The 13493-nt window shown below is 39.7% G+C and overlaps 1 protein-coding gene across 1 annotated transcript in view; it reads left to right on the top strand.

Moving 5' to 3' along the window:
- srrm4 (serine/arginine repetitive matrix 4) overlaps positions 1-13493 on the top strand; it is a 79516-nt gene that overhangs the window by 58225 nt on the left and 7798 nt on the right. Inside the window, exons 8-10 of the mRNA XM_052100019.1 lie at positions 5503-5641; positions 11753-12081; positions 12719-12904. Of these exons, the coding sequence (XP_051955979.1) occupies positions 5503-5641; positions 11753-12081; positions 12719-12904 (654 nt within the window). The remainder of the gene's footprint in view (positions 1-5502; positions 5642-11752; positions 12082-12718; positions 12905-13493) is intronic.

Here is a 13493-nt window from a genome sequence, read left to right as displayed (position 1 = left end):
AAGCATTTTTTTTTAACAAACAATCGATTTAAGTTTACAAATTTGTTTTTCCCCACAGGGCAATTCAAATTAGCACTACAGAGGTGTTAGTACACAGAAGAAAGCTTGCTCATCACTTATTCAAATAAGCCTTGCTTCTCACTAAAACAAATTTCAACACATTCACTTTTTTAAGATATGTTTTAAGATTCAACATTTGTTGGGTTGTTCCAACAAATGGATATGAAGATATCCAGCTTTCAAATGGATTCATTTTTTTAATTAGATTTTGAATTCCTGCTTCAAAGTGATGCCGTTTTGCCGAAAATGTTTTGGGTCAGGGGTATTCTGGCTTCATGCTGGCCAGTCAGGTTTTTATCTTATCTGCATTGAGCGCCTGGTGCTGCTGTGGCGATGACTGATAAAGGTAGAGGTGACACAGAAGAAACTCTTTTATCTACCTCTCACAGCTGATGCCCAACATTTGGTGTGCAGATCAATGAAAACTGGAAGGGGAATGAAATTTGAGACCTCACCCCCATGGACAGTAGCGCCTCTTTGGAGTGGGTTGTGGGGTGAAGGGGTTGAGGTAGAGATGGAACACTGTAGGCAGGAGTGACAGGGAAAGATGAAATTATGTTTCAGGTTTAAATCTTTTATCTTTGAAAGTAGGTGTAAGTGAAGACTCCCTGTAATGCATAAAAATGTTAAAGGGATAGTTCACTTAAAACAAAAAATTCTCTCATAATTTACTCACCCTCATGTTAAGTAGGCATTTCTTTATGCACAAATACTCCTCCTTTCTGTGATTAATTCGAATTATAGATTGAGCTTCATTCACAAAAACTGACTGTTGCAATTTATTTTGCACTATTACCACCAGATGAAAGCAGACGGCACTGAAAATTGTGGTGATGAAAATATAGCAGAAAAGATTAAGTACTTTTTGCATTGAATAAATATAATAAATATTGAATACATATAAAGGAAATGCTATATTTAAACTCAATATAAACATGTAAAAACTAATACTCTAGCTTATAAGTAAATAATATTTATGATTGTTTGTCATCTTTACAATGAGTCATCATGTAATGTATGAATTCTAAAGGAGAAACCCATGTCATATTTACTTGCTAATTTGAGTAAATTTCACAAGTAAATAAAATAAGTACATTTTACTTAACTTTTCGAAACTGTTTTTTCCAGCATGCACTGGGCTTGAATAATTAACGAGCTTGCTTAGTGTCATTGTTTGCAAGTTTACACCATTTTACTGTTGATTTTGTTGTTACGTTTGATACCTTTTTGTTTTGTGAAGTCTTAAATTTATTTTCTACTCAGAATTACCTGTTCATGATAAAAAATAAATAATAATAATTATCTGTTGACTGTTACCGTCATCGTGTTTTATGCACCTAGCGCTGAGGTCTGTGTGCTCAGCTCTGCTCTGGATCTTGTTTCTATCTCCTGTAGCAAAGCTATGTTACTTGTTACATACTATGACAACATATTTTGCATTAAGCTTCCTCATGTGGCACATAATTAAGTATATTAAAATTGTCTCGGTTACTGATGTAACCTCCGTTGCCTGATGGAGGGATCGAGACATTGTGTTGATGAGTTGACACTAGGGGTCACCCTTGGGAGCTCAGACATCTCTGATCTTTGAGAAAATGCCAATGAGAATTGGCGTGTGGGATTTGCATGCCACTTCTCTGGACATACGTGTATAAAATGTCGCTTGAAAACACACACTCAGGTTTTGCACTGAGCCGAGCCAAAGACCCGGCCATTTCAGCGGTTGGTTCCGTGTTGTGGCAAGAGGGACAAAACGTCTCGTTCCCTCTATCAGGTAACAGAGGTTACATCAGTAACCGAGACGTTCCCTATCTGTCACTCACTCGAAGTTGTGTCGATGAGTTAACACTAGGGGTCCAAAAGGAAAATGCCACAAGAGCTGAATCTGGTTACGCAGACTGGCAGTGCGAGACGAGAAGGGGGAGGGACTTCTAAGTGGAATACAACACACAGTCTTACCAGATCGGAGTGGAAGCATGTCGTGCAGAGTGGCACCGAGGTAGATCCAACCCAAGAAGGGGAGGGGTTACTACAAACACGGTGACCAAGGACAGAGGGCCCTCTGCCTAAGGAAGACGCAATTTACCAGTGGGGAAACCATTTTGTGGAATATACATCACACAGGTTTACCTAAGGAGACAACCAGCACATGTGGAGGACTTACCTCAGTACGGGGGCCTAAGTGATGCACATACTGGAGCGGGGGCCAGCCTCTCTGAAGACTCGTCCAGGGTTCACACTTTTTTGCGAACGCAGCACACGTCTTCACCTCAAGGGAGGGAAAGGTGCTATGCACAAGCAGTACACCCAGCCAGCTGACCCGAACTTACCTGTTTATGTCACTTGATAACACACGTGATGAAACTGGCTCAACCCTGAAGTTATAAAACCTTGAAAAGGTATTAGGTGTTGCCCAGCCCGCAGCTCTACTGATGTCTGCTAGAGAGGTGCCACAGGACAACATCCCAAGAAGCCGCAACACCCCTGATAGTGTGGGCTCACAGGCCAGCAGGGGGCGGCACATGCTGGGCATGGTATGCCATGGTGATGGCATCGATAACCCAGTGAGCGATCCTCTGTTTGGAGACAGCGCTTCCTTTCCGCTGTCCACCGAAGCAGACAAAGAGCTGCTCGGACCTTCTAAAGCTCTCTGTGCGATCCAAGTAGATGTGAAGAGCACGAACCGGCACATTAACACTAAGGCTGGGTCTGCCTACTCCTGGGGCAGCGCTTGCAGGTTTACCACATGATCCCTGAGAGGGGTCGTGGGAACCTTGGGCACACAGCCCGGTTGGGGTCTCAGGATGACGTGAGAGTAAACCGGACCGAATTCCAGGCACGGTTCACTGACAGTGAACGCCTGCAGGTCCCCTACCCTCTTGATGGAGGTGAGCGCCGTCAGGAGGGCGGTCTTTAAGGAGAGCACCTTTAACTGACTTAAGGGGCTCGAAGGGAGATCCCCGAAGGCCCTGAAGGACCACGGAGAGGTCCCACGAGGCAGCTAGGCATGACCTGGGGTGGGGTGGGGGGGGTTTAACCCCCTAGCACCTCTCTATGATCAAGTCATGCTTCCCCAAATATCATCGCGGAACTCGCTGGGCAAACAAGCGTGCTGGGGAATGGGAGATCCGTGGGGGATTTCCTTGCAGAGAAGCTCCCATTGAAGTCCCCAAATCGCCCCCAGTGCTAACCGACCCTGCCTCATACCTGTGAATAGGAGGACCGAGTCAGGGAGCCGCTGGAGTGTAACCACAACGTTTCCAAAACGTTGAGGCAGCGATAGTTGTCGTGGGAAGTGGAGTGTAATGATTGCAACCTGGAAAACACACACAAACGAAGAGGCGTCTTGAAAAAGACACTTTCGTTTGCACCAGTCTTTTACAGGAAAATCTACTCTTTTATTTGTGTATATATATATATATATATATATATATATATATATATATATATATATATATATATATATATATGTGTGTGTGTGTATATATATATAAGAAACTCTGCTCAGCTGTCGAAGCACCTAGGGGTGTTTACTCAGCACAACCATTGTGTGTGAGGGGGAGAACCGCTGTAATGCGCCGTAGATCCAACAGCCTTTCAGAAAGAGAGATGAATGGAACAGCAGGAGGAATTCAACTCTGTGAATATGTCCGCTCGGCTCCTAAGAAGAAATATGACTGTGTGTTTGCAAGTGACACTCCTTTTATACCCGTATGTCTGGGGTAGTGACTTGCAAATCCCACATGCCCATTCTCATTGGCCTTTTCTCAAAGATCAGAGATGTCTGGGCTCCCAACCGTGACCCCTAGTATCAACTCATTGACACAACATCGCGTGAGTGACAGCGATGTCAAATAAAAAAGTATGTACACTTTTAAAAGCATGGCTTAATTCAGTGCTTCATTGCTTTAGTAAAATGTACAAACAAAAAGCTAGAAAATTTACTTGAAACCAGTTTTTCAAAGTAAAATCTACTAGAGAATTTCTAATTAAAGCCACCAAGAATTGTGTGTAGCCTTTACTGGAAAATATGTTCTGTTAAATTTATTTGCAATTTCTGCGGGGAAATTATTTCCTAGGTTTTTTTTTTTTTAACTAAACCTCACTCCAGTTGTTTTTCAGAGTAAAATGTCCATCCATCCATCCATCCATCTTCAACCGCTTATCCGAAGTCGGGTCACGGGGGCAGCTACTCCAGCAGGGGGCCCCAAACTTCCCTATCCCGAGCCACATTTACCAGCTCTGACTGGGGGACCCCGAGGCGTTCCCAGGCCAGTGTGGAGAGGTAATCTCTCCACCTAGTCCTGGGTCTTCCCCGAAGCCTCCTCCCAGCTGGACGTGCCTGAAACACCTCCCTAGGGAGGCGGCCAGTGGGCATCCTTACCAGATGCCCAAACCACCTCAACTGACTCCTTTCGACGCAAAGGAGCAGCGGCTCTACTCCGAGCTCCTCACGGATGACTGAGCTCCTCACCCTATCTCTAAGGGAGAAGCCCGCCACCCTTCTGAGGAAGCCCATTTCGGCCGCTTGTACTCGCGACCTAGTTCTTTCGGTCATGACCCAACCTTCATGACCATAGGTGAGGGTAGGAACAAAAATTGACCGGTAGATCGAGAGCTTTGCCTTTCGGCTCAGCTCTCTTTTCGTGATAATGGTGCAATAGAGCAAATGCAATATTCGTGACTTTGGCTCGAAGTCGAGTTCATTCCATGTGGGGGTTGGTCTCCGCCAAGGCTGCGCTTTGTCACCAATCCTGTATGTGATATTCATGGACAGGATATCTAGGCGTAGTCGGGGTGGGGAAGGTGTGCGTTTCGGTGGGCTGGGGATCTCATCGCTGCTTTTTGCAGATGATGTTGTCTTCATGTCATCATCGGTCCGTGACCTTCAGCTCTCACTGGATCGCTTGGCAGTCGAGTGTGAAGCAGCTGGGATGAGGATTAGCACCTCTAAATCTGAGGCCATGGTTCTCAGCAGGAAACCGATGGAGTGCGTACTCCAGGTAGGGAATGAGGTTTTGCCCCAAGTGAAGGAGTTCAAGTACCTCGGGGTCTTGTTCACGAGTGAGGGGACAATGGAGCGGGAGGTTGGCCGGAGAATCGGGGCAGCGGGGAGTAAAATGTAATTTTATTTAAAAGAGATGTTTGTGTAAATGTTGTATCGATCATAGCAGCAGTAATTCATCAGACAAAGATCAAAGGATAGAAAATCATGAGGCTTGACGTTTCTAGATTCTACCTTTTGTAGTCACACTTTTTTCGTTCTGCATTGCGGTTTTATTGCTATTGTTCTAAAAATGCTGTGAACCTTGATTAAGTGAAATGGTATTACAGAAGTATGTATATTTAATGTAAATATGAAAATATTAATTCTTCCTTGACTTTATTCTGCTTAAGGTTGAGAGGCCTATCATTTTAATTTCACATGCTTTGTGTTTATAGATATAAAGATTGTGAAAAAGCTGGCTTACACGATGGTGGGCATTCATCAGCTGATAACAAAGGCCATGCATGCAGGTCGGCAATCAAGCTGACCAATCAAATCTCCTCTAAGTGCTGCTGCCACCTCTCTGAATGCACCGTAAGTGTTTTTGATGACTATCTGATGCATTTACAGTGCCAAACTCCTGCTCTGTTAAAGGCCCTTGTGAAACCATTGATTTATTTTTGCCACTGATGGGTGTCAGGACAAAAAGGGTTATTTTACACTTATCTTTCAGGTTAATGCATTTGAAAGTCAGCCAGTGCACATCTTTTCCCCATGGAGAAACATTTATTGTGAATTGGGACATTTTGTTTGTTGCTGAATTTAACAATAGCCTCTTTTACAATAACTGTGAGTAGGATTTGGATTGAAGTTAGCTATAGTTAAACGTAAACCCATAACATTTTTAATCCTCTGCGATTATGTTTTTCTGTCTCTTATTTTGTTTTATAAATAGGTAAATATTGCATTGACTCCTCAATTTATTAAGAACAAGAATCATCATTGTAGCACCTTTGCGTGAGGCGTTTGTGAGAAGCATTTTTAAATAACATAAGATTTACATTTTGCACACATACTTGACACACAATTTAAACTTAAGTTAATTACATTTTAATGAGAGTTCTTTTCAAGTGCTTTTCGCTTCCAAGTAATTATAATACTTGTTATTATAAACACATACTTGTGAAAACTGACATGCAACCTACTGCTACACTCTAAATACATCCACTTCTACTCAGATATAACTAGCATAATTCAAAACATGAATATTTACAGTGTCTAATTGGCATTTTCCTACATAACGAGTGAATGTTATCTTGCCTAGTCTTAAAAATGTCATATAATATAGACTAATAATATATATTTTTTTTTTATATCATCAGTTAATTACTCTACCTCCACCTGCTCCTACTGTATATGCAAAATAATGCATTTACCAGAAGTCTGTTACCGTAATTTCCGGACTATTGAGCGCACCTGAATATAAGCCGCACCCGCTGAATTTAAAAAAAAATATTATTTTGAACATAAATAAGCCGCAGGTGCCTACCGGTACATTGAAACAAATGAACTTTACACAGGCTTTAACGAAACACGGCTTGTAACAAAAATAAATAGGCTTTAACGAAACACGGTGTGGCAGCGGAGGCGTGGTCAAGCGCCCGTCCGGAAGAGAAAAGCGGTAAGGGCGCTTACATCAAGTGTAGAAAACTGTCACAATGGTGCCAGTGTGACAGTTTTCCCAAGAAGGACACGTGAAGCAGGGCACTTGACGTTCCAGATAAATCTTTTAATGGCCACAGCAATGTTTACAATCAATTTGATAAAGTTTCTCAATTCTTGGTCTTTTATGCGCCAACACTAGTCTGACGTGTGTCTGTCACTCACTCACTCACTCACTCTCTCTCTCTACTGCCTTTTTAAGCCGCTCTCCCCACGCTTACTGAAATTAGACACAGGTGTTAGACATTAGCTCAGGTGTAAGCGCCCTTACCGCTTTTCTCTCCCGGACGGGCGCTTGACCACGCCCCCGCTGCCACACACGGCTTGTAACAAAAAATAAAAAATTAGCAGTAAACAGTAGCCTAGCAAGAAAGTCATTGGTCACTATCTTCCTCCTCTTGTGCACATGAAACCACTGAAGTCATCTCCTTCGGTGTCGGAGTTGAATAGCCTCAGCTTTAGTTGTCTTTTTGCACTGAGTCAATTCATCACACTGCTGTTTCCAACGTCGCCCGTGCAGCAGCTCTATTTCCTTTTCCAACAGCCAGATCAATCGCCTTCAACTTGAAAGCTGCATCATATGCATTTCTCCGTGTCTTGAGGGTGACAAAATGACTACCGTAATCGGAATGATGGGAAGTTTGAGCGCGCTCGATTTAATCTAAACAGTAAACAAAAAAGTAGTTTGACCTTAACCCGTTCGGCAATTTCATCGGTCTAATGAAAGCTTCATGCCGCCAAAAAACTGAGCACGTCAAAGAATGTTTTTTTTTTTTTTTTTTTAAATAAAATTAGAAAGCAGGAAAAATCCATATATTAGCCGTGTCGTTGTTTAAGCCGCGAGGTTCAAAGCTGGGAAAAAAAGTTGCGGCTTATAGTCCGGAAATTACGGTACTTAAAAAGGGAGAATGGTAAAACTCTTGTAACATAGCTTTCAATTAAAGGATATAATTAATAATTAATTATAAAAATTAAGTCTTTGGGGATTATTCATATTCAGCAAAGTAACATTGTGTCCCAGCAGATATATCACTTGTCCATGTGCACAGCACCGGGTCACTTAAATATTAAACACTTATAATTAAACACTCAGAATTTCCTTCAAGTAATCTTTAAAGTAGTGTTGGGTTTGAGTCCACCTTAATCAATTCCGAGTCAAGTCTTTAAACAATCGAGTCCATGTCGAGTCCGAGTCCTAAAGGGGCCGAGTCAGACTCAAGGCCGAGTCTATAACAGGCCAAGTCCGAGATGAGTTCTAGTCCGAATGAGTCTGTTAAAGAATCTGAATAAAAATTGTAACCGTAAACTAGACATCAATATTTTAAGCTTATTTTAACCTTAACAACTAAGAAAAACAATCTGTCAAATAGCAAATGATTAGTAACCTGCTGAACAAATTTCAAATTAGTTTCAGAATGAAAGCATATGCTTTAGGTATATGAAGACAAAACTGTCCTTCATCACACTTCTTTCTGTTGACATTTCAATTATTTGGTGAGTTTCCACTCAACTCAAACATAGACCAAAGAAAGTGAAATCTGTGTTAGTCATTAAAACCAGTTATTATTATTTACAATTTTAATTTAGTTTTTATTTCTACTTCATTTTCAATTTGTCCATTCAATTTAGTTTCGTTTTATCTAAAATGATTGGTGAAATATATTTAATGAAATGTATTAAATTTGGTAATTATTTTATTTATTTTATAATTTGGTATTATTAATTAAATGGTAATATTAAAACATTTAATAATGCCCATAAAATTAAATACAACAACATAAAATAAAAACAGAAGGGATCAGATACCATTAAAAACATATTTAAATACTACAGTACTTCACTTCACACTTTTCAGTCCTCCTGCTAGGTGTAGCCTACTTCCCTAAAGTCAAGATAAAATTGTAGACAAACTTACCTTGGGCTGATGTTTCATTTCACATTTTATTTAGTATGGATAATAGGTGAATAGAGACTTCTCACCTTACTTGTGTTCTTCATTGTATTTTCGGACTTTTTTGCCATTGAAACGCAAGTGCCAGCTTTATAGGTAACACACAGAGGTTGCGCTACAAATATGTGACTGACCGAGTTTCCATCATGGTCTATTTCATCCGTCATATTAGTTTAAATGTCCCTGACACTTAATAAATTTGATTTTGTCTCAATATAGTCTACATTTTCAGTTAGAAATGACTTTGCGTAGTAAGTGTCTGGTAAAACGTGTTCTATTTAATAATTTGCAGAGTTGTGGAATGTACTTTTTAAAGTGTACTTACATTATAGATATTTCTGGATCAGAGCTGCAGAGCACGTCTCGCGAATGGCGATCTCTTTCCTGCACACACATACAGCATGGGCGTGTGGGCGAGAGAGAGCAAAAAAAGTACTTAAAAATGCTGCTCTCAACCAGAATAATAACATATAAGGACATATACACGCGGAAACTGATGCGCAGTATCAAATACACAGAATGTATGATAGTATTAATTGTAGAGAGCTAATCAATATGAAGACAAAGCCAAATCCCAGACATTTAGAGGCAATTTTGAAATCCCAGCCGGGATTTCAGGTCTGAAAAAGAGGACATGTCTGAGGAAAAGAGGACATATGGTCACCCTATGTTACGTAATTATTTGTTTGTTTGTTTTTGTTTTTCATTGCATCACCAATGCCATGGACTCGTCCGGACTCGGACCAAGTCCGAAAGGCTTGAGTCCAAGTCGAGTCCAAGTCCATTAAAATTGGACTTGTTACTCAGACTCGAGTACCCCAACTCTACTTTAAAGTTAATTAAAGAATGTACTAATTACATTCTCCAGTGCTAAAATTTGAAATGATTTAAGACCTACTTTGGTCAAATTAAAAATGAAATATAAACAATTCCAAATTAACCACCAAAGCATGAGGTAAACATCACTTTTCATGTTGTAAAACCAAAGATTTTATGAGCATATGCATGGACTGCCCTTTTTTCTTTTGTTGTCATATCTAAGGGCATATCTAAAGATTCTAAAGACTGTCTACAAGAAAAAAGATTCTTAACATCTAAACAAGATATCAATATGTGTTAGACATTATTCTGCAATGCTTTTACTGATTTAAAATGTTTGGAAGATTCCTTTCAATTATAATGTTGTACATATTTCTAGAAAAAAATGTATTTTTTGAGGTATGCTTTATTTCTGTGTTGACCGTGACTTTGGTTAACAGCCTATTTCTGTTTAAAGGGATAGTTCCCCCAGAAATTCTCTCATCATTTACTCACTCTCATGCCATCCCAGATGTGTATGAGTTTTTCTTCTGCAGAACATAAATGAAACATTTTAGAAGAATATCTCTGCTCTGTTGATCATTTCAATGCATGTGAATTGTGGCCAGAAATCTGAAGGTCCAAAAAGCAGATAAAAGTAGCATAAAAGTAATCTACAAGACTCCATTGGTTAACTTAAGATTGAACAGATCAATAGTAAGTCATTTTTTTAAATCTCCACTTTCACTTTCACTTTTAGATGTGAACGTGAAGCTAAACAAGGTGCCACATGTGACTTTCAGATATGAAATTGAAAGTGGAGATTAGGAAAGAGGACTTAAATATTGATCTGTTTCTCACCCACACCTATCATATTACTTATGAAGATATGGGTTTAACCACTTGAGTCTTATTGATTCCTTTCATGCTGCCTTTATCTGTTTTTTGGACCTCACGATTTCTGGCCACCATTCACTTGCATTGAAAGGACAAACAGTGTTTGTGTTCAGTAGAAGTAAGGAAGTCATACACATTTAGGATGTCATGGAGGTGAGTAAATGATGAGAGCATTTTCATTTTTGGGTGAACCATCATGTTAAGTAAATCATGCTTTGCATTGCTTTGAGTTGTTTTATTCATTTTGAAAGGCTTGCAAAAAGCTGATAAGATCTTCATAACCTGCATATAACCTTTCACATAAATATATGAATCTCACACACCACAGTCAGATCATTTTAAATAACCAATGGGCTATCCAGAGTTTGTATTCCACCAAAATCTAAATTGTATTGTTGTTTGTGCCATTATTGTAATAATTGTATTAAAACATAGAAGACACTTTACATGTTCTATAGTAAAGGAAAGTAGATTTATTTAAATTCAGTCCCACAAAAGAAAATTAGACATAATTATATGACAGGTGCTCAACAAAGGTAAAGAAAAAAAAGATTTGGATTTAAAGAAGAGAGGGTTATTGTCTTTTTCTTGCACTTTACAACTCTAACGATGCACTTATGTCACCCGCTCTTCCTTTTTTCTTACACCTTACCTACTTAAGGAGGAAGTCTTGATTGGTAAGTCGATGCTATCCGCAGATTTAGGGACTTACTGTAGGCCGCTGGTGGACTGTAAAATCTCTTCCGACAGGGGACTAAAGCAGAAAAATGTTCTAATTGTTTTCTCAAGGATTTTACCTAGTTAGAGTGATGGAGATATTTCATATATTACTATTATTATTTTAACTTCGCCCATTCTGTGATGTTTGTTCAATGTTCTATAAAGGAAAAATACTTTGAAATTGGGGGATTTGCTTCTGTTTTCATACTCTTTCTCTTTCTTTCTCCCTCTCTCTCTCTCTATCTATCTGTCTATCTCTCTTCTTATAGTAGGCTCTTTTTCTCCCTTTTTTGATCTGGACTTTTCTTTCATTTGCCTATTTCATTAGCATTGGTTCATTGTTTAATTTTCTTTCTTCAGCCTCTATTTCTTTAGTTTCTTTGTAAGAGTTCTTGCTTTGTTCTTCTCCTTTCTTTTAGAATTTCTCGCATGTGACAGATTTGCATGGCGTTTTTAAATCTTTTTTGTTTCTGTCCCAAAAAAACTTGATTAATTTCCTCTCTGTGCTCTGTAGGGACATACGTGCCTTTTAAAGAGTACTCAAACTGCAGGAAGCAGATTAATAATGTTGTGTTTCTTTTTTAGAAAAACAACAGCTTTGTTTTTTCTGCTTGCAGGTCTCACTGTCACGTCCTGGGGTTGAGGTTTTAAACAAAATGGTGATCGTCCAGGAGTCACTGTCCAATAAAGGCAAAGGACATGCAGAATACGATTCAGGGAATGACACTTCCTCTCCGCCATTAATTAAAACTGGCATCACAAGGTCAAAGGTTGCTGGAAATGGAAAGGTCTCATGTCAACAGTTGAAATCTCCAGAGAAGCTCAGACTAAGTGATGGGGACAATGCCTCCGATTCAGGCAATTCGCTAACCAGCTATGACTCTCTTGGTAAACCGGTGCTGAGAGAGAATAACTTACAAAGCTCTATCTTCAACAAGCTCAAAGGGTGAGGCTGTGTATTGTTATGCTTTGGCATTCAGTAGAGTTCAAAAGTCTGAATCCACATTGAAATCTCAATGTGGCTCTTCATTTTAAATCTGGAAATACACATCCTTTAATGATTTTGAAAAAAGTTAAAGAAATTTTTAATGAAAAATTCTGTCTCAGTTGCTAATCAAATGTAAGCACATTTTTGACATTGACCATGTGAAATCCTTTGTACAAAAGATCAAATTTCCATGCTTTGAACTGAAGCAGGAAAGATGCTCTTTGGAACATTCTCAAATCATGCTGGGATAACACGCATTATCAGGTTTTGCCAAAAATTGAGAAATCCATAACAGCTCAATTGCATACTGTCACTGAAGCAAAATGGGGACATTCATGTAAATGTTTTATTGTTAATCTTATAATAAATTAGAAAACACTAACAAGTGGTCTCAGACATTTGAACCCACTTTATTTGATATTTCTTTCTTCTTTCTGCGAAAAAAGGCTTATCATCTGCAATGTCTTTATGAGTTTATAATATGTTTTACGTCAAATATTTCTTCAAATATGCATATTTCCTGGACAAGTTCTTTCACTCACATTGTAAAATGTTAAAGTAGAGAACTCAAATAATTTCCCTTTTATAACTGCAGTGCGGAAACAAGCAGATACTCAGATTTTGAGAAGACAACTCTGGGTCTTCTTGGCACTGATAGGAATCGGAGTCTTTCTTGTGATAGATATCAAAACCGAACAAGACCACGCAGCAGAAGCACATCATCCCAAAGCAGATACTCAGGGCGCTCTTCCAGAAGCCGATCCCTATCCTCAGGGAGAAGGTGGGTCACAGAGCTGCTTTATTATGAAACCAGAAGTCTTTGTCATGGAATATTTAAATGTTTGTTTTATTGTATTCATTTGTCTTATTTCACTATTTTAAAGAGGTCACAAAATGCTCTTTATAAATATAGTTTTAGTATCTTCCCTGTGGTCCTCTGATAATGTTAGTAAAGTTTTTTTTTTGCATGAAAGTTTTTTTTTTATGGCCAGCAGCCATATCACCCCGCAGCTCTCTCCTGGTTGCCCACTAAAGCTAAACATAGTTGAGCCTGGTCAGTACCTGGATGGGAGACCTCATGGGGAAAACTAAGGTTGCTGCTGGAAGGGGTGTTAGGGAGGCCAGCAGGGGGTGCTCTCCCTGCAGTCTGTGTGGGTCCTAATGCCCCAGTATATTTATGTGGACACCACACTGTAAAAAGGCACTGTCCTTAAAAGTCCCAGGGCACTTCTTGCAGGCAAGTATCCTGGTGTCCTGTCCAAATTCCCCCCATTGGCCCTTATTTATCATGTCCTCCTAATAATCTCCAACCCTGAAATGGCTACATCACTCTACTCTCCTCTCCACCAATAGCTGGTGTGTGGTGAGCG

Source organism: Xyrauchen texanus, chromosome 3, assembly GCF_025860055.1.
Source record: "Xyrauchen texanus isolate HMW12.3.18 chromosome 3, RBS_HiC_50CHRs, whole genome shotgun sequence".
NCBI classification, from domain to species: Eukaryota; Metazoa; Chordata; class Actinopteri; order Cypriniformes; family Catostomidae; genus Xyrauchen; species Xyrauchen texanus.
Note: the sequence above shows the minus strand (reverse complement) of the source record. Positions and strands in the feature narration are given on the sequence as shown.